Below are 22,674 nucleotides of genomic sequence, written 5' to 3'. Positions count from 1 at the left end.
ACTGGGGGGGTTTTGATCAGTAGTTCAACTACATTTTGTTGCATTATTAATAGTTGACTCTATGCTGTCAAATTCATTTGAGTGCCATTGAATTCACTTTACTTCCATTAATCTGAATATCTTTAGTTGACACTGTCAGGTCCTATATACAATGAATTACCAAACTTGTACAGTAGACCCCCCCCCTATAACACGGATTCATATAATACGGCAAAAAAACTTGCAATCGTGTTCGTATAACATGCTAAAAGAGACTCGTATAACATGGTAAAACGTCATCACCGACTCGTGTTGCAACAGGATTGGTCGAATCTGGACCAATAGCAGATATTGTACAAGCCATTGAGTTTAAACGAGCACTGGACCTACGAAAAAACATTTATTATTCAACGGCCATAAAAATTATATTTTTATTAATGGTGTCTCCAAAGTTAAGTTATTTTTCTGCGAAAAATTTGCCGATCAGGAAACACGCATCCACCGTTCGATGAGCTGCTCCACAACAAAAACAAGCTTAAGCAATGGCGTCGTCGAACGATGCACACTCGGTAAGTAATCCTACTATTTTTTGTTTATAGCATAGTTTATATGGATTATTTCCAAAAAATTATACGTGTTTTGGAAATGTTGAGTCAAATTAGTCTAGAATTGATTAATTTTATGGAAGAAAACCTTTCAAACAGCCGTAGTCCCTAAACTGCACACGTGCCAGGCTGTGATTGGCTCATGTATTTAAGTGACTCGTACAACACGGATCATACAACACAAAACGTGTCTACTGTACTGTACTAAATACGATATACAGTATATACTTTGTATTGTTTTCTTTGGAGTGAAAGCCTTTTAGAAAAGGTAATGATACCTTTAGAAGTAAAAGGTCTTCTAAAAGGCTTTAGAAAAGATAAAGCCTTTTGGCTACGGACTGTCATCACGAGTCAACAAAAGGAAGTAAAAAAATTATAAATTGATGGTGTCAGATTACTACCACCACCCTTAATCTTTAATTTTTCTTGTTGGCTTTTGATGATAGGTATATATTCTGAAAGTGCTTGAATTTTCTAAATGGTTTTCATTTTGAGAAAAGCACTATGAATTGGATTTTTAGTTGATACACTTCCTTAGCAAGTGTGATAAATAATATATGTATAAAATTATTATAATCTTGAATAATTTTGTAAAGCTATAATATAATTTTTATTCTTAAAATAGAAAATCATCTGATGCAAAATCCTTCTGATTAGTTACTAATTGTCGTTATATATTGCTTGAAACGTTCTTATTTATTCAGAAGTGATTTTATTTTTTAAATTTCAAGCATGAAAAGTAAAGAATAAAATTACTCCAGCTTTTATGCTCTTAAAAAGGAATTTTTGATACTCCAAAAATATGTTTCTAAAGGATGATACAAATGGGGGACAAGATTAATGAAAATCACTATGAATGATTGGTTCCACCAATCTGCCAATCATCTCTGACTTTGATAATTGAAAATGTTTGAATTTATCATTGACTGTATATGTATAGTATGCATCCTGGCTGAAAACTTAATAATTTTTCCCACTAATGTTTGGGGCAATGCTCCTCCATAACTCTGCTGATGTCTCAGAGCAATAAGTTGATGTCTTAACTGCCTCAACTATTTGGCCATCTCAAGGCATCCTTTAAAGATATCTGAATAAAAAAAAACGTTATTTTTCCTGACCTATTTAAACACAAATGTTAATATCTATAAATCAACAGTTTGCATAATGTAATTATTGTGGCATCTTCACAATTCCGGGCTGCAATTTTTAATCATATTTTTAATTTATCGGGCTACAATTTGAAAAAAAAAATTGTAGATCTGTAAATTCCCACTGTCTGCCCGTCCGTCTTTCTTTAATCTCGTGAACGAAGTTAGATAGATATGATACCTTAGGGGCAGGAGGTCCACGAACTTCGGATGCAAAGCAGAAGTCATGTTATTTCAATTCAAAACTTTTCCCCTGAAAGTTAATAGATGACCGGCATGACTCTATTGTTAAAGGAAAAGTATGATATATAACAAGCCACAACTAATTTGAGGTGACGAGCATATATTTTAAATTAAAAATATGATTAAAAATCACAGCCTGGCATTGTGACAGTGTCATTAAATAATTTTCGTTTAACTTAAATATATGCTCTCCATCTAAAATTAGTAGTGTCTTGCCCCTGACATAATACTTTTAACAATAGAGTCGTGCTGCTCATCTATCTAACTCCTTCCAGCAGAAATTTTTGAATTGAAATAACTTCCTATTTTCATCGGAAGTTCATATATACTGTAGTTAATTGGGGCCTCCTTCCCCTAAGGTTTCCATATCTGGTCTCATCTATTTAACTCCGTTTTCGAGATTAAGGAAAGACAAACAGATGACAGTGGGAAATTATAGGTCTACAATTTTTTCAAATTTCAGTCCAATAAAACTTACCAGTAGCCAAGTGGATAAAACTCCTGAACAGCGGTGGTTGATCATGAAATCACACCTGACTCAACATAACCATGTGGAGTTTTTTGCTTCACATGTCTAACACTTAAATAGGGACCACTTTCTCATAAAAAGCCTTCCTGAGATCCACCCCCTTGGCAGGTCAACTTTGTTTTGCATTGCCTTATCCCATTAATTTAATCCAGGTCTAAAGCTGTATGGCTGGATATCATACATGAACTGTTATGACACCAAGTTTAATTTAACATTGTTCTTTATATTTCAGCATTAGAAATGCAAAGAAAACTCAAAACTCCATGCAACCAAGACATTGTGTAGGTCCAAACTCAGAACCAACTACTGGTGTTTACTGGTTTTATCCACTTGGCCATTGGTGGGCGAATCTAGGGGATCCCATCGATAAAGCATAAAATGTTTAATATTTTTGATTAGAAAGAATAATATAACTTTGTCATTGGTTACCACAAAACTTGTACACAGTAAAATGAATGGAAATATTTGTTGTGATCAGGTATCCTGACTTGATTTACTCATTATGGCCCAGTTTGCATATTTATTTTTAAAAGAATCTCAAATAAGGGAACGGAGCTCAATTTCTTGCACCTGATTCCCAAATACCTATTATCACATTATAATTTCTTGCACATTTGGCATTTGATTATTCACTTGTTTTGGGACATTGCTAATTAACAATCTGAATCTTTTTATATAGAAAACAGATGTCATATAAATATTCAATTTAATGTTGAAAAAAATCTCGATCAAAATTTCAAATTTTGCATTTGTATTAGAGGTGGAAGAACATTATAAGAACTGACCCAATGAATGAGCTCAACAAATAACCTCACACAGTATCATGTAACACTCAACACATTTGTGTTACTGCACGATAAATTAGAGACGATGCATCTAGGAAATGAAAAAAAAAGATGGAATCTATTTCGAATATGACTAGAGTTCAACTCGTCTTCATCCACGTTCATGTCGCTCCAATTTCAAGTTTTTTATTGTTACAATTTATTGTCTGTTTATGTATTAGAAGGATTCATTCTAGAAATAGTATGTAGAAATTTTCCGAATGTGGTTCTTCTTGTGAAGTATGCTTCGCTTCCATCTGGAAAGCGGCTTAAATGGAAAAAAGAGATTTAAAAATCTGTATAAAATAGGATATTCGTTACACAGTATAGGACAGATTTATTTCAACTTGATTGGAATTCCAAATCTTTCTGGCGAGAATATAACCTACGCACAACGTTATTTCAAAAACATTATATTCCTAAAACTTTCATAAAAAGAATTTAAGTTGCTGAATCGGCAATTTTCAAATATAAAATACCAGCACCTATAAAATGATCTTAACGTCCGGAAGACTTTATATGACTTGTTTAAATTTTAAAAAATCTTGTAAAAATGTGAGAATAATTGTTTTTATGTGATCCCATAAAAAAAAACTGGTGAAACCAGGTTGAAAAAGTAAAGTTCAACAAAAGCACCTGAGTAAAGGAAGCTTTTGAAAGTTGTGGCATAGGAATAGTGGAAACAGATTTGACAGTAAGGTTCAACATACATTACACAGAGTATAACTTCAGGAAATTTTGAATGAAGCAATGTTACTTTGGTAATAAATAGGAAAAATAAACATCCACACACAAAAAAACTTCTGGCTCTACTTTGTGTCTTCAAATTGTTGCACATACTGTACATTATGATACAGGAATATAGTGGTTAAACGTTAGATCATCTTAAGCAGTATCAGTGAAAGAAGTTTGGGGCAATGAATTTATGAGTTACAGAGATGAAATCGGGAGGGGTGGGATGTCCTGGTTTCGTGGGAGTTAAGTATGTCCTCGTAAATATCGCATTTATAGAAAAATGATTGGAATTGGTTTGGTTTAGGCAACGCGGCACGTGAGCGATCTGCCAAGTAGGATGCATCCCGGGAAGACTTATGTAAAGCTGGTCCCTATTCATGTGTTACTACTGTGAAGAAAACTCCAGTCCATTGGTGATGTGCGAACCCACAACCAACTACTGGTGTTCTGTGGTTTCATCCACTTGGTTACTGGAGGGTACTTATTGGGTTGCAATTTGAAAAAATTGTAGACCTATAAATTCCCACTGGCATCCGCTTGTCTGTCCTTTCTTAATCTTGAGAACAGAGTTAGATGAAAGTTGAGACCAGATTAAGAGCAAGATGCCCAGTTAACTATAAACGCACTTCCAGTGCAAACCTGAAGTCACATTATTTCAATTCAAAAATTTTCCCCCGAACGGAGTTAGATAGCAATCAATACAGTCGTGCCGGTTATGTAACAGGAAAAGTATGATGTACAGGGGCAAAATACCACACAGGAAAGTGATATGTGCTACCTCTCGCAGTAATGGCGTAATAGCACGTCTATTTCGCGCTATATCATTGTCACAGAAATTAAGTGACTATAATATACAATATATATTTTAAAAATTATATCCTTTTTTGTAAGAATCATATTTATTATTTTTCAATTTTTTGCCAAAAGATGGCGCTACACGTAAACCCAGCAAATTCAATGTAGACGGAAATTAATTAACATATAAAAACCCAATCAATAATTTGTGGTGGGATGTACTGTACGGTATTATCTAAGTTAGAAGTATGTGAACGTAGCTGCCGAGTTTCGTAACAATTGGTCGAACGGCCTACGCATGCATAGCGAACAAACAAATATCCTCATATATATAAAGTGTATGTATATATATATATATATATATGTAGATAAATATACCTGTATTTATTTCATAATTTTCTGTATTTGTTAACTTTTTATTCATAGATTATTATTAGAGACGTAGCGACAAAATTAGATGCTTATGGCAAAAGATAAAAACGTTTCTTCGTATAACGCCGAAAAGTAAAAAGTTATAATGTATATATACGTGTACATATGTCAAGACAGATTATTTCCCTCAAATAATGAGTAATTATTATCGATTTAATAAATAAAATAAGAATATTGGTATCTTCTATCAGTTTTGTTCCAATGTATATCACTGTTAAGAGAGAGTCACACGATAATGAATAGTTTGAAGCAATCTACGAGCGAATTGAAACCAAAACTTTCTGGTTCGTAAAAACAAATTCATATTACCTTTTACATGTTTCGACAATTTTCTGAATTACATTTAAGTAAACATTAATTTTTTTTTTAAATCATAAATTTAATTTTAAACTAGAAGTATGTTTTTATATCACAAACAATTCAAACTACTATTACGACTTAATAATTATGCTTTATAACTCTAAAACGATGTAATATATACAACATTATCCATTTCATATATTCATATATCTCATAGATATTTGTACAGTACTTTATGAAAAAGTTTGAGACATTTGAACAGATTTTTTTAACTCTGCACTGCATACACTTCTTATCATGCCCATTATGTCCCGAAATTCTGGATATTGAGGCAAAGCATTTATGGAAATTTTCGAAGATTACGACCTAAATCCGAATACGAACCCGGGTCCCTCAGAGGGCGATACCCGATCTTAGTCGCCTGAGTGAATATTTCTTAATGTCTTGGGTTAGTTCAATGAAAAATTATACGCTATTCCAGTTTAAATAACGTCGAAGACGGGACAAAATTTACAAACTAATTAAATAATAATACAGTAGCAATAAAAAATTACAAAGAGAAAAATATGTATTATAATTATGATTTACCTATACTCGAATCTTACACTGCCTTTCGATTGTATTAAACGAAAAATCATTTCAACGCTATAAAAAGCTTGTTTTATCTATGAAGATATTTTTACACTGAAATGATTTTGATTAACCTCAATTTTATCTCATTTCAATAAATAATCGGATTAATGTATTTATTATGGCCGCTTTTTCTAAATTGCAAAAATATTGAAATAACTTTTAAAATATTAAGTATATTAAAGAATAAATTAATATAATTGCTATTAAATTTAGTAATATAAATAAATATATATATATTTTAAATAATCTTGAGGAATCTTTTTTCTTCGAGAGAGGTCGCTATTTTATCACGTGTACTTTTAAAAGAAGCTGTCAACAATTATGAATCGTGCAAGTTGTTTTAATAAGGTAGAGGTCTTTATTTGATTATTTTAAATAATAATTATTATGAGCCATTTCTTTAATTGGAAATATTTTATTTCTGCTAAAAACGAGCTTTTTTCTGTAAGAGTATTGCTAACTTGAAGCTATTATTGACATATATTTAATCCTTAGGGTTAATGTTACCCTTGGTGCCAAGATGGCGGCTCGTCTCTGATTCCAGCAAGGAAACAGTGGAACGCACGTTCTAACCTAACCTAACCTAACCTATTCTAAAAATTACCATAAAATTATTATTATGGTAATTTATTAGAATAGGTTAGGTTAGGTTAGGTTAGAACGTGCGTTCCACTGTTTCCTTGCTGGAATCAGAGACGAGCCGCCATCTTGGCACCAAGGGTAACATTAACCCTACTTAGAACTGTTGATCGTAACAAAAAAAAACTATTTATTACTAAACATACATAGTAAAAAGTTAAAAAAGTTAATAATGTTTTTCCTAGCAAACAGTTGGAAGGATTTCAAAAAGCGGACTAATTTTTGAATGTGTTTGACTAGTACAGAAGGGTCACAAGGAAAAGTTTAGAGGGCCCTAAGTATGAAATATCACTCTTTGACTAATGAACCCTTCAGGTTTGTTTACAGCAGTGGCTGGGTCTATAATCTCATCAGTGGGATATCAAAGATACTCAGATGAGATAAAATTGTACCCTTTAATATTTAAAATGTTATTTTGTATATTGGTTTGTAAATATATAAGTTTAATGAAAACATTAGAGTAGATTCAATGTTATACTACATGTTTTAATCATTATAGTATAAATTTTCAGGAATGGCCAGAGAGGAAAAAAGGGATTAAATTGTTCTGGTCCCAGCAGAAGTAGGAGCCCTCATACACTGTTTGTTCATTTACTTTTTTCAGCAAATTAAATTATATAAAGTATAGGACCTCCAATACGTATTTTGTGCAGGGTCCTGTTACACTTTCAGTAGCCCTATAAATATTTGATAACTATTTTTAATTAACAAGCAAGTGATTATTTTTAATTGATTAATAATGATCTAATTAAATTGTATTTAAGAAATTGCAAATTTATCAAAAATAAAATCCTTATTTATCTGAATACAACTAATCTTGAAATCAGTGGCGTGCCGTCATTGGAAGCAATGGAAGCGCAGATTCCATCTTCCAATGACCTTCCCTTGAATTTGATAAAATATAAAATTTCATATTTTAACTTACTTTGAATTAATTAAAATTAATATTTTATTATAACTGCATTATGTACCTTTTACAAATTTCTATACTACATGTGGAAAAAAAAACGATAAGATTGCTATTGTATATTCGAATAATTCGGTGGCGGAAGGAATGTCGAAACCGGGTCAGTCTCCAATCAGCCAGATTATATAGGCATTAGCACATGCGATTTACAGTGCACCAACCTCACCCGGTTTAGCTGGTAGAAGCGACACACTCGTAAAGAGTACAGCTTTATATCCCGGAGCGGTTGTGGGCTGTTATCTGCCTGCCTGTCAACTTCCAAGCAGCCAGATTATAGGCATTGGCGCATGCGCTTTACATAGCACAAACGTCACGGTTTAGCTGGTAGAAGCGACACACGCGTAAAGAGTACGCGACTTTATATCCCGGAGAGGTTGTGGGCTGTTAGCCGCCTGCTAGATATTCGGCCACCCTCGCCCGATTATGTGAATCACGAGCAGACTAGATCAACGGCGGGCAACCCGCGGGCCAGCTACGGCTGGCGAAAAGTTTCTATCCGGCCCGCGAGATCTTTAATAGATTATTAAATTGGAAAAATAACTAATTAATAGTTATTTTTCCAATTCTTTGTAATTTTCAAAAACGATAAGAGAAATAAATGTAGTAATTAACTTTTTATTTATTTATTTCATATTTGCAGACTAAAAAAATTACGAGTCACAAGAAGGCATCAATTAACTACTACGGCGCGGAAAAAAACGTAAAATTTATTCTGGCCCATGTTATAAAAAGGGTTGCCCACTCTAGACTAGATTTATAACAACCCAACCGATAGGAGTTTACTGGCACGTTTTTATGATAGTTCTGTATAGTTGACAGGAGTTTTAAAAAACTCCATTAAAATATTTGATATATTTATTCTGCGTTTATTCCGTTCTCCCATCTTATATTACTTACGGATTTCGATGTTAAACCGGTGATATTACGATTTAGTATGTCCCATCTGTAAGGGGATGCAGAAAAAACGTGTACAATTCTAGTACAGTGTTAAAAATTAACTGTTACTTTGGCAGCATCATTTACAACCAAATTTAATGAATGAGACGTACAGTACATACAATGGTACAAAAAAAAGCTCTAGAATTTATTTTCCTTAAATTTACGATTTATATATCCGTTGTCATAAAAATTTGTCTTTCCACTGTTTTCCCAAGACTACAGATATTCAGGTACAAAGTAACTGGTTTTGACTTATTTCTACTTAAGAAGTGAGTAAATAATTAAGAGATTAGGGAATGGGGACATAAATAAAACCCTGTTGAAAGAGCCAGAATTTTACTTCAACAAAAGCTTAACAGAACCAATCACTCGCTCAGTACAGTGGGAAACTGATTTCCGTGTACACCTGGTATTAAAACGAATTAGTTAGAAAACGAATGACTATTAAGTTTAACATAGTTAGATTTTTACAGCTACGGTGAGAAACGTTTAAAATTTACAACAGCCCTGTGGCGTCCTTTGAGATATACTGGTGATGCGACAAAAGAGGCATTTGACATTGACCGGTATCGGCACCCTCGGGATTTGGCACGCACACACTCACTACACACCTACCTGGACCGGCACTAGTTCCATCCATTAGCTACTCGTATCAAGATATTTGACTAAGTGGATTGTTTTAAGATTTAAAAAGTAAAGACTATTTTATGTTATTTTTATGTACGTTTCTTTACAAAGCTATATTTTAATTATAATTTTCTTTAAAAGTATATTAATACAATCGAACAATACATTGTACCAGGTATGTATATCCATCGCACATTTTATTTCACCGAGTAAGTTTTTATAATTTATTTTTAATTTTAGCCCTTATATCGTGGCTAGCGATTCAGAATGTAATTGTGATATTAAAAATACATTTAGAGAAGTCTACAGTTTTTACGGGCTTATCGAACAAATGAATACGAATGGACCCTAGACCAGTGATTCTTAACAGGGGGCCGCGGCCCCTGGGGGTCCATAAGAAGTTTGCCGGGGGCCGCCAAATTATGCAAAATTTCCTTCAGAATATAATAAAAAGAAAATTGATGTATAATCCGAATATCGTATTGAAAAGTGAAATAAGAAAGATAAAGTTTTCCTATTTAGTTTTTATTTATTTATTTTGTATTTCTTCCTACATAGCCTACAACTTTGTTAGTACAGAAGAAATAAATGTAAATATGCTACTTACACCGCAGTATTTACTTCTTTTATTCCAAAGCAATTTTAAGAAACTATTAATGCTTGGAATTTTAAAAATAATTAGGAAAAATAGTAGGCTTTGAAAATTTAAATATTTTTGCAAAAGATATGCAAAATCCTTACCACAAGTGGGCGTTTTAGTTTTAGTTTTAGTTTAGTTTTAGCATCGACATTGGATCGATTTATCGACATGTTTCTTATTTTATTTTCTGTTAAAAATTAATGAGTTTTCATGTTTAATTGTGAAGTTTGAATGTTATTTAAATAGATAATGAAATAATAAAGTTATGATTTACATTTATTATATAAAAAATAAAGCAATAATAAAAAAATCAATTTATTATAGATAAATTATCAAATTATCAAATATAAATTATTATTAAAAAATGGGGGTCACAAAAAAATTATGAAATATTTGGTGGGCCGCGAGTATAAAAAGGTTAAGAACCACTGCCCTAGACCATCACTGACGCGCAATTAACTGATTGCCCCTGGAAGTCGGCTTCTTACAGAAACACAGCTTCCCTGTCATCAAATGTCACGGCATGCCACTGCTTGAAATAGAATGTCTTGTTCATCTATCCAATTATCTGGAAATTTGAATAGACATTCAGTTTTTGTTTTGAAAAATCACAAGATATATAGAAATATATAATCCTATATATGTGAAGGAGAAGAAAAATTTTATAAAACATGCAGATAATTAATACAGAAGATTTTCCAAATGTATATATAGTAAGTCCATTTGTCATACTATTGAACATCATCCATTGAGCATTGATGTCAATGACTCTCAAAAAACTACAGGTTTGAACTATTTGTACAAAGTATAGTTGGTACTAGTTTTTTACGTTATACAATTTACCCAATATATCTCTAGTTTACATGGAGCATTATTGGAATCAGACAATACTGTTCCTTTTCAGGGAACTTGAGAAAAGAGTTTGGGCTCAGCTTGACTAGCTATAGGAATACTAACTCTTGAGAGCACCACTATCTTATATACCTACTAGGTTGTACTAAGTACTGTACATCTGTTGCCATTCTTGTGATGTGGCCAATCTTGGAGAAGGATGAATTCTTTCTGCTTTCTCCAACTTCCAACAAAGTATTGGTTCTCAATTCCATCAAGCTTAATGCTCTCTTACATCAATGATACTACTGATGATCTCCTCTGACAAACCTTCCATCTCAGATCTCTTTCTCTTGGATCAGTAGGTCTCTCTGATAACATTTTTCTGTATTTAACTTGGGTGCTGGTGGCCCACCAGCTAAGGAAGTCTACCATGTGATAGGGAGCCTTGCAGTGGCATAGTGTGGGTGTCAGCCGCCTGGGGCAGAAGAAAATTTCGCTGCCTCCTTATTTAGGTATCTCAATTTAGAAAATTAAAATATACAGTAATTCTAAAGAACTTTTCAGCAAGAACAATCATCATTATTGTGTATTGTACAGGTTCAAATTTTTACAAGATATTATTATTTATTGTGAAATTTTGCTGCCCCCTAAAAGTGCTGCCCGGGGCAGGCCGCCCCTGCCGCCCCCACTACGCTACGGCACTGGAGCCTTGATTGTGTTTAAATGTCAGGTGCTTTGTTTAGGAGCTAATTAAACTCTCTCTTCACATTACTTCAGATGAAATGTTCAAAATATCCACCTCCTGTCTGAATACAGGGGTCAGTTTGTTGTCTCATTGTTCTTTACACACACCCAAATTCCTGTGGGGTGCATCTTGTCTGACAAGCTGCCATAATTTACTTGTGGAAAGTTTTGGCATCATCCATTGAAGTCAAATACAACAAAGACTAAATGCCTCTACAAAAACAGGTTCAATAGGTTTAAATTTTAAATTAAGTTTAAGATCATTCTGCCTTGACATGGTTACTGTTAATGTTTTCAAGGGTTTCAGATTTTATTGCAGCAAATGAATTCATTGTGGTACACTAAGATCTTACTGGAGCATGATAAAAAAATTTTTTTACTCCAAAATGAAACATTTCTGGATCCATATTGTTACATATTTTTCTTCTCTAAACTTCATTCCTGAAGTTTTGTCCATATTTTTGAAACATCCTGTATCCTATATCTGTTCTTTGGATTTTGTTTTGTATTTGTAGAAAAATTTACACTACTAAAATTGAAACATTTTTTTGTTCATATGAATTAGAAGAGATGCAAATATTAAAGTACAGTCAAACCTGTTTTTATGCGCTCTTTTTATGTGCGATTTTTATTTGTGCGATTTTTTTAATGCGAATTTTTAATTTGTGCGGTATAGTTGGCGACTAGTCTCGTGCGATTCGTTATGTCTTACGTTGACTTATTATAGCTAAATAAACTTATTATAGCATAAATGCACTTATTATAGTAATATTATTGCATGAATATGCGAAAAATGAAATAATTTACTTTTTAAGTCAACAAAACACCACCTGGACAAAAATATGTAAAACAGACGATAGACCAGACGATGCAGTCAAGTGCTGACATCTGTTGTCAATAAATTCTATTTCGTACGGTTTTGAGTTATTTTCTATGTGAGACTTTTTTTATGCGGTCCCTGTTGACCGCATAAAAAAAATTATTTTTTAATTGTGTTGCGAAAACTATTATTTACAGCCATTCGTGAAGTTTTGTGAGATTTTTTTAATGCGTTTTTTTTAATGCGGTCCCTATCCCCCGCATAAAAACAGGTTTGACTGTATTTCTAAGTGAGAGTGACTAAAAGCATATCTGAGATTAGTGGCAAAAGACAACTGAAAAGCTTTTTATCTAATGATTTTGACTTCCATCTCTTTTAGAATTTATTATAATAAGATCTTGAGCAATCATTTAAGTTATTACAAAGTACACTACATCTAGATGAATTATATTATTATTTTAATATTGTAGAAATATAAAATAGAGTATTCTTACAAGTAATTTTATTTTTAAAAATTATAATAAATTATTTTTATTACAGATATTAAAAATTGCAACAAGTGAAATAAAATGTAATTTACAAAATGCTGTTTTGAGATGTCTACATTCATCATCCCGTAGAAATTATCCTTTAATTCCCATAGTTATTGAACAAACTGGCCGAGGAGAAAGGGCTTATGATATATATTCTCGACTTTTGAAAGAACGTATAATTTGTGTTATGGGACCTGTAAGTTGCTTATTTCGTGAATATTTCTAAATACCAAAATTTAATATCAAATTCTGAAATTTAATAAAATAATTTCTTAGAATAATCTTAATGTTTACATTATTGGGCTGTAATTTGAAAAAACTATAGACCACTGTCATTCTTCTGCCTTTCCTTAATCTCAAGAATTGAGTTAGATAGATAAAAGACAAGACCAGATATGGAAATCTTAGGGGCAGAAGGTTCCAATTAAGTATATATGAACTTCTGATGCAAAGCAGAAGTCATGTTATTTCAATTTAAAAATTTTACCCTGAAAGATAGATGACTGACATGACTCTATTGTTAAAGGAAAAGTTACTACTAATTTGAAGTGGCGAGCATATATCTTAAATTAAATAAATTAAAAATATGATTAAAAATTGCAGCCCAGCATTGTGACAATGTCACAATAAATACTTGCTTGTTCAAATTATAAACTTATAATTAGCTGATTTTTTTTTAATGTCTTATCATATCATTTAGTGTCAAGTCAAATTTACAAAATATGCATAAATAATAATAATGAAACTAATATCTCAAATACTATAGTAGAGATAATTTTTTAGATATTGTAGGCCTGTTTATAATGTAATCTTCATACTACTGTGCAGTGTGGGTGGAAATAAATCTTGAACAGGTATGTTTTAAATTACAGATTGTAATTAATGTCAATTTCTCTACAAATTTGTTCCACAACGGATATCTATATATTTTTATATATGGCTGATGAGGGTTTTGTGTACCAAAATGCATACCAGTAATAAAGTTGCATTGTGATGATAGAAGTGCCATTTTCACGTTACCAGTAGCAGTGTGATAAGTCTGTTAGCTCTACTACAGTATTTGAGATATTAGTTTCAACAGTATTTGAGACAAGAAGCTCTTTTATAATAAATAATAATCTTTTTAAATGCATATAGTGTCCCAAAAATTTTATGCACAAGTTAAATTCAAATGTTCTTATTCAGATTACTTCTTTGTTTTTTGTTTGAGGATCATTAACAGGTTCTTTTCAGACTTTATGCAAATTAATTGCATAAAGATAATAATATATGTTTATGTCTTGATTATATACAGTGTTCAATATATGCACTGACTATCATATTTCATAACTAAATAATCATGATTCTTAGTCTTGACAATTGCTCTAAAATAAGCTCTCCAAAAATTGCATTCTATCCAACTTTATTTTATTCCCATTCTTTCCAATGCCTAATTCAAAATCTTTTTTTCAAGCTAATGCTTGAGATTATCCCACTTCTCTTGAATCTTGTTGCTAGACTTTGTTCTAAAAATATTTAGTTTGGCATAGTACATTACAAAACAACAATTTTTTCAAATTCAAATTATTGGATTCTGATGAATTCTAATAGAACAGTTTATAGTTATTTATTAATGAAAGCATGAAAGGAGATTAATTTATTGTATTCTTTTTACTCCTTTTATATTTAAAATGTCTGTCATCATCATCATTATATTATGAAGAATGATGTGCAGTTTGTTTTCTTGTGTAATTGAATTGCAATTTTAAATTTTATCACAATTTTTGGAATATTTAAATTTTTTTAATGTACAAAAAGTGTTTGTATGTATTCTAAAAACATAATTTACTCTAATTCTTTTTCTGACTACAGAATTATTTGTATTTTACATGCTGAACCAATAAAATTCAGCAATTATTATATTTATACACAAAATGTAAACAAACAAAATTACAGTAAAACTTCTCTAACTCAAACATCTTTAACTCAAAGAAAATGAAGCACTTGGTACGTCTCAATGGAATAGCATAGGGATTTAACATCTCCAACTTGAACTTCTTAACTCAAATTTTCTCCAAGTCAAAGTTTTTCATGGTCCCCTGACACTAATTTGTGTTACTTTCAATTTCCCAGACTCAAATTTTAATCATATAACAACTATGTACTGGAAGTAGAATAAGTTAAATAAACTACACCTTTATCAATCCAGCAAAATTTAATAAAATAATAACGTTTTCAATCGTTTTTAACAATCTTCCTCGGTTACAAAAAAGTATAGAACATTTTATGTTCTATATTTAATGTTCTATTATTATTATTATTATTATTTTAATCTTATATTATAAACTGTAACTTATAAGTTTTGTGGTTTTGATTACAATTATTAAACAAAAGGGTTAAACCTCTTAAAGTATTAACACGGTTCTGTAAATCTGTGTATGAAAATGTACTAATGTATACATTTACAAAGAGGTCTGAAACAACTTAGATATCTGCTGAAAGCTATCTTATCTTATCTGTATTTTTACTGTTAGTTTGCTTAGTAGATTTTTAATTCCTATTTATGTTGATGGTGTTACTTTTATTAAGTATTGACTATTTTGGAATGTTTACTCTTAACATTCCATTCTAAAAGTTTAAAGATTAATCATTTGAATGCAGAAGATTGTCTATGGACTAGATTACAATTTGACCATTTGTATTTTTATTACATATTGCATGCACAAGAGTTGAAAATTTTCATAGTTGTTTTCTGTTCTATCTTAAGAACCTGATGATGATCTTTAAATAAGATTGAAAATGTTAGGTGAGAGACTAAAACAGAATCTGTGTTATATATAAAGTATGTAGTACCTATAAAGAGTATGTTTGATCTTTATGACTATCAGAGATTTTACTTATAAAATTTAATTAAAAAAAGAAGAAGAAAAAGTTTTTATTAACATTTTATTTCATAATTTATTATTTATTGTATTTAATAATAATAATAAATAATTTTAATATTATATCACTTGTATTTTATATTTCAAAGATTTTAAGATATCATTGATTTTAAAAATTTATAAATGTAACAATTTTTTATTTAGATTTCAGATGAATTGTCTAGCCTTGTTGTAGCACAGTTGCTGTTTCTACAATCAGAAAGTAACAAAAAACCAGTTCATATGTATATAAACAGTCCAGGTAAAGAAAGTTTTCTTTGTAAAAAAAAGTTAAACACTTTCACCTTTTATTTCTATACTTACATTTTTTAAATATAGAACTATATACCAAATGATCATGATAAAACTCATAACATTTTATGAAAATTGTAATAAACTTCCTTCAGTTTTAATAAATACTTTCCAAATAACCATTTTATCATCATCAAATGAAAGAATAAAATAAGATACATTGGAAAAAAAAGACAGTCTTATCAAAAGAACAAAATAAGTTATTACTACTTTGCCAAAAGGAAAGATATTTAAGAGCAGACATTTTTTCTTCTGTACCGCAAATAATTGTGGTTCAAATCTAATCATTACAGTACAAAGCGTTAGTAAGAACATTTATTTTATTAATCAGGTACAAGTGATTTGTACATACCCAGTACTGCTTGGCAAACTGGGTGGCAAACTACATACAGTCATCATCGTATAAAAGAGATGTTAAATGCGTGTAACAGTAAATGAATGGTATGGGTAAGAGTGGACTCTGTCACTACTTGCATTGCATAGGACTTACCCAGCCCTTTGTCAATTTTCTGGGAAGCTACTAAAATAATGTTCAGTATAATTTTTGCATGCAGTCTGTTTGAAATATAAGTCTATAAGAGTTTCAAAGAACCTGTAGATTTCTTTGTCTTGCAAGAAAAGGCTTTTATTACATGGCCAATCTATATGTTTATAGCCTAAAATTTGTTGTAAGTACTTCCTTTCTTTTTTGACTATAGGGCAGTCAAACAGGTAGTGGTTGCTTCTATCGGTTTTGTCACGAATAGAGCACTTATCACTATCAGTAATTTGAACTTGTGTAAGTAGCTTTGAAAGCAGTCATGGTTCATTATAAATTGGATTATATTGTGATTGATTTGAGCCAATTCATCTTATAGATACTTTTAACATCTGATAAGTATGAGTAAGTTGTTTTATTATGGAAGTGTTCCCAAAACATTTGCCATTCTTTTAAAATATTGTTTTTTATAGTGTTGAATCCTGTCACAAGTGACATTTTTTGGTTGGTGGCCTGCCATCTTTGCTAATTTGTCAGCTCTTTCATTGCCAATATTTTTCTGGTGTCCTCTCAGCCAATTAAGGGAGAAGGCACCATTTGAATTTTGTAGCATAGTATTATTATTATTCATAATCGGATGAGTATCATTGTTCTGAATTATGTAAACAGCTGCTTGGCTGTCAGAATAGATGTTAACGTTATGATGTGGGTATTTAGCAATACAATCTTCCACTGCAGCGGCAATCACTAGCAGTTCTGTTTGTGTAACACTGCATGCATCATCTAATTTGAGAAGTATACACTCAATTTCCGTATATTTATGATTATTACATAACTGGCACCAACATTATTGTTGATTTTAGACTCATCTTTATATATGTCTGTATGATTGTCAATGGTTCAGAGTAAAAATATGCACTTATCCAGAACCCAAGTAAAAGAAAATAAGGGATCTTCCATTCAAAATCGTCTTTTTTAAGTTTCTCATCCTGATGGAAACTGAAACATGGTAATGACATTACCATTTTAATGCATGGTATTTGATTTTGAGATGCATGGGGGCTTTTCTAGCAATATTCTGGAGGCTGTTAGTAGGAGTCATTCTGTAACCTTTGGTGAGAATCAGTAGTGATTTCCTTTGGGCTGATATTAGTTTCCTTTTATTATGTATTTTATGAGTGGCTTCTTCCCAAACTGGGCAGACATAGGTAATTATTGGAATAAATATTATGTTATAAATTGAGTCCATAGCACGAGAGTCAAGCCCCCAGTTGCTTTTAGCAACCTTAGAGAAAGATTAAAAAATTAATCCTGTTTTCTTACAAATGTTCTTAATATGCAGCTTAAAATCAAGAGTAATCCATAAATATTTAATGTTTTTCTCTATTTTTATACTTTCTGACCCCCATACTCATTGTTGGTACTCTCTTGTACAAGTTTTAAGTGCCTGGCTTGTTCCAAACAATTCCTGGATTCAAGATCAGCTTGTTTTTCCCTCCCCATTTGCTTATTTTTGACATAGCCTGCTTTCCTTTCAAGTGCTGCTCTAGAGTTACCAGTCAACAGCATAAGTGCATCATCCGCATACGCTATGATTTTGTCCTGCTCAAAGTCCTGGGTCAAAAAATCATTGAAAATGATGCACCATAGAACAGTCCACAGGCTGAGCCCTGTTGACAGCCCATTATACTCATTCTCAAAAGTAATATTTCCTATTTTGATGGCAATAGTTCTCTCATGAAGGTATTCTTTCATCAGTAGATAGATGTTTGTGGAACATTGTAGTTGCCTGAGTCTATAAAGAATCAGTGGCCACCATGTACCATCAAATGCCTTCTGGATGTCTATATTAAGTCCCAAAACATATTTATTTCTGTCAAGTAGTCCTTTGATTTGATTGCCACTGTGATAGCATGAACAGTTGATTGACCTTTGCTTTCTAAAACCATACTGATTGTCACTCAGACTCTCTTGGCACTTTGAGTCAAATAACCTACTGTCTGTAAGCAGTTTTTCCATTACTTTCCTTAGTGCAGGTAACAGGGAAATTGGTCTGTAATCTCTAGGTTTGTTTACTTTAGGGATAAGTACCAACTTGGCTCTCTTCCATTCCCTGGGGAAGATGCTGAAATGTAGGAAAGTGTTGAAGAAATAAAGAAGTGTCGGGTTTGATGATCTCTGGGGTAATTCCATGGAGCCCAGGGGTTTTTCTGTTGTTCAGGTCAGTGATTACTTTGCCAACTTCTATGCATATGAAAGGGGTGTGTCAGAGAGTTAATATCTACATTCATCTTCTCTCTGATTTCACTATGAATGTCGACATATATAGGTTTGATGGTAGTTTGCAGATCGTTTGTAGGTTCTTCTGTAGTTTCCATGATGGGTATGGCCTCCATTCTTCTTAATCTGTTACAGCTCCACTTGGTAAGAACCCCCAGGGATCTTTGTTAGCTCTAGTGCAGTATTCTCTCCAGGATTTCAATTTAGAATCTTTTATGTTGTTTTTGTATATTTTGTAGCTGTAAATATTGTTGTTTGTAGATCGACTTTTGTGTGTTCTCTCTAGTTTTTCTGATACTTTTTTCTGAAGGTGTTATTTCTGAGCCTCAGTTCAGACAGAGTATCAGTTCACCAGGAGACTGCTATACCAAAATACAGGGCCAAGAATAAACCTATCTCATGTGTGTCCTTAATACTTTTGAGATTTCATTCAATCTTTCTCTTAGCCTCTTCCCTTGAGTGTAAGGAAGTTTAATCAATTTTATCCATAATGTATGCTCTTGATATTGCACCATCCAGACAGACTGAGAAAGATGTTGGTTCCTCTAGAATGTTGAGATTAGGGATGTTGATTTCAAAAGATATGTACTGTACTTATGGTCACTTAGTATAGTGTCATCTTTAACCTTCTAGTTGTGTATGTATTTGTAAATGTTTGAGGAGCTGGCTGAGATGTCTATCCAACTTTTTCCTCTGCTTGATTCAAAAGTTGGAGGTGTTGAAGATGTTTTCAGAACTGCAGAACTGCTCGAATGTTTCCTGTCTTTTGTCAAGTTTGTCATCTCCCCAAGTTGGGAGTGCTTGTTAATATCCCCAGTGAGAATAATGTTTTTTTGGGGACAGCATTAATTCTCTCATTGATTTCTTTGAGACAATATATATTAGAAGAAATCAATCTTTAAGATATGTTAATTATAAGCAGTTTAGTATAGTGTTCATAAATTTCACAGCAGATAACGTATTGGTTGCTATGATTTTTGTCGAAATAAAATAGGTATGCTCTTATTCTCCAGAATAATAAAGCTCCATGGGTATTCATTAATCCCCTGAATTATTGTACTTTTAGTGAGTAAACAAACAGGTTTATTGTTTATACATTATGGTTCTTGTACAAGAACCACATCATATGTTTGAAGTTTAGTCGAGAGCAGCAAGGTGGCATCTCTTCCTCTGCTGAGGTTTACTTACAGGATACTAATTTTATCTTTAATTTTCTGATAAATGGGGCATATGTGGTCTATTGCTTTGTGACTAGTATTTGTAAGTCTTTCTGCCATGCAATTTTTACAAATAGAATATATAATAATAAAGAAGAAACTCCTTTGTAACTGTGTCCCAGTGCAGTGAGTGCTTATTTTGTGATCCATTATTTGAAATTTATTATTTTTTTTCACATTCTGATGTAATCACATGACTACTAACCAGTTCTTGGAATGTTATTATTTAAAATATAAAAAGAACTGGTCGGCAGTCATATGGTTGCATCAGGATGTGGAAATAATAATAAATTTCAAATGCTTCCATGCTGGAAATAACCTGTTACTGTTCTTGTTAATAGCTGTGGTTGTTTTTGCTGGCTTTGTAAATTTCTAACATTTCAAAAAATACTTAAGTTGTGGAGGCTTCTGTGTATGTAAATAAGATGTGTATTGTCAATGTTCACTTGCATGTCTTATCCAAGGCATACGTAGCTAATGCTGTAATAGTTTGTTTCAATGTTTGTATCATAGCCTCAATGTTTACTAGAACATCGCAATACAATTAATAAAAGGCAATGTACTGTAGGTACTAGTTGTCTTTGATGTCCCGAAGGAACATGGAGTATAATCTCAGAATCTCTTGTTCCATTCTGAATCTATTCTTTTAACCTGAAGATAGTTGCTCAAGGCAATTGAATATGTTTGTTTTTCTTCAACATTTTCTTTTACAAGCTGAATTTTTGGTTTTGTAAGTGATATTCATAATATAGAAAAGTGTTCAATGCAACTACTATAACAAGAGACTTTAAAAACAAAAAATTGAACTACCACCTTAATTTTTTCTAAAGTTTTATAGCATTGAACTTGTAAACAGATAAGTAGTGAAGGTAGGAATGCTCATAACTTCTTTTTGTGTATAAATATATACTGTTATTTTCTAATCTATTTCTTGTTTTTTTTTTTGCATTTTGAGAAACAGGACACAAACACATGAACTTTATTTTTGTTTTTCTCAAACAAATACATCTAATAACTCTTGAAACATTTGTTTCATCTATATGGATTGGAAGTTTCTTTTGTGAGTAACTTGTATAGTCAGATAAAACTTTAGGTATAAACTAATATGATTTCTTATATTTAAATAAAAGTATTTATAAAGAGTCAAAATATTTTTTAAAAGAAAATGTTTGTAATTATGACTTTTAATTTTCTCTGTTAAAGTTTTTTATATTAGTATCTTATTTTAATTAATGATGAAATGTTAATTTATCTGTCCTTACAAAGGTTTTTTTAACTTATGAAAATGTTCTTCAAAAGTAACAAAGTTTATTTTTAGGTGGATCAGTTACAGCTGGGTTAGGAATTTATGATACAATGCAATATATAAGACCTCCAATTGCCACATGGTGTGTTGGTCAAGCGTGCAGTATGGCTAGTCTACTATTATGTTCTGGAACACCAGGAATGAGACATTCATTGCCCAATTCTAGAATCATGATTCATCAGCCATCTGGTCAAGCTGCTGTAAGTTTAAGTTTTTATAACATATTCATAAAGAAATCTAAAGTTGTTAAACTGTTGTGCAGTGATCCAGAAAATTTTTTTAGTATCTAACATCTACAATCTGATTATATGATTAGAAGCTAGTTTGGCACTGAAATTGTTCTTGTGAATACTCAGCTTTAAGATTTTTGAATCAGTTTTATATATTATTAAAATTAAATGTAGCATAAGATAAAAATATCATCATCAAATTGATTACGTAAATGTTATTTTAGGGTCAAGCAACCGACATTCAGATTCATGCAGAAGAAATTTTATATTTGAAAAAGAAAATCAATTCTATATATGCACAACATACTAAACTACCTTTACAAAAAATTGGTAAGAAACAATCTTTATTTAAATTTGTTTATTACAATGCAATTAATTAAAACATATATTTCATGTTAAGAGGAGAGTATGGAAAGAGATAGATTTATGGATCCTGAACAAGCAAAAGAATTTGGTCTCATTGACACTGTATTAGCTCATCCACCAACAATGGAAGAAGAGGAAAAATTAGCCTTAACTCAAAGTAATGGAACATAAAAATTAGTTTTTATTGAATTTATGTATTATGTTTAAATTAATAAACACTACTTTTGAATATTTAGTTTGTATGTTTTTTAATTAATAACTTAATGAAACCAGGCATTCCAAGTTAAACCTATTAGAATATACAATATATACAGTATATTTATAAATAGAAACAGTTCATAGAAATGCCACAGATTGTGGATTGTACAAATAGCTGCCATGTTTGTTGTGTTTTCTAATAATGTAGTGACCATAAACATGGTGTTAGAAGTATTTGTTAAAGTAATTAGAACAATCACAGAAAGTAACATATTACTTAATAGCAAATATTACACTTAAATACTACTATATGTTAGTAGTACTTAACTACTTAACATGTTATGTTGGGAAATGGAGCATAACTGAAAGGTACAGATGAAAAAAAAAATCTAATCTGTTTGCCATGCAAAATGTTAGAAGA

General features: G+C 31.6%; 1 protein-coding gene across 1 annotated transcript; it reads left to right on the top strand.

Moving 5' to 3' along the window:
* The first annotated feature begins 6,480 nt into the window (after positions 1 to 6,480).
* ClpP (Caseinolytic protease proteolytic subunit) lies at positions 6,481 to 22,286 on the top strand. The gene is made up of 6 exons (XM_067279235.1): positions 6,481 to 6,571; positions 12,974 to 13,162; positions 16,032 to 16,128; positions 21,472 to 21,659; positions 21,914 to 22,019; positions 22,090 to 22,286. The coding sequence occupies exons 1-6, from the start codon at positions 6,545 to 6,547 to the stop codon at positions 22,224 to 22,226; spliced, it is 744 nt and encodes a 247-aa protein (XP_067135336.1). The 5' UTR covers positions 6,481 to 6,544; the 3' UTR covers positions 22,227 to 22,286.
* Positions 22,287 to 22,674: the final 388 nt, after the last annotated feature.

The sequence above is a fragment of the Centruroides vittatus genome, unplaced genomic scaffold (assembly GCF_030686945.1).
Source record: "Centruroides vittatus isolate TY-2023 unplaced genomic scaffold, ASM3068694v2 contig_862, whole genome shotgun sequence".
Classification (NCBI taxonomy): Eukaryota; Metazoa; Arthropoda; class Arachnida; order Scorpiones; family Buthidae; genus Centruroides; species Centruroides vittatus.
Note: the sequence above shows the minus strand (reverse complement) of the source record. Positions and strands in the feature narration are given on the sequence as shown.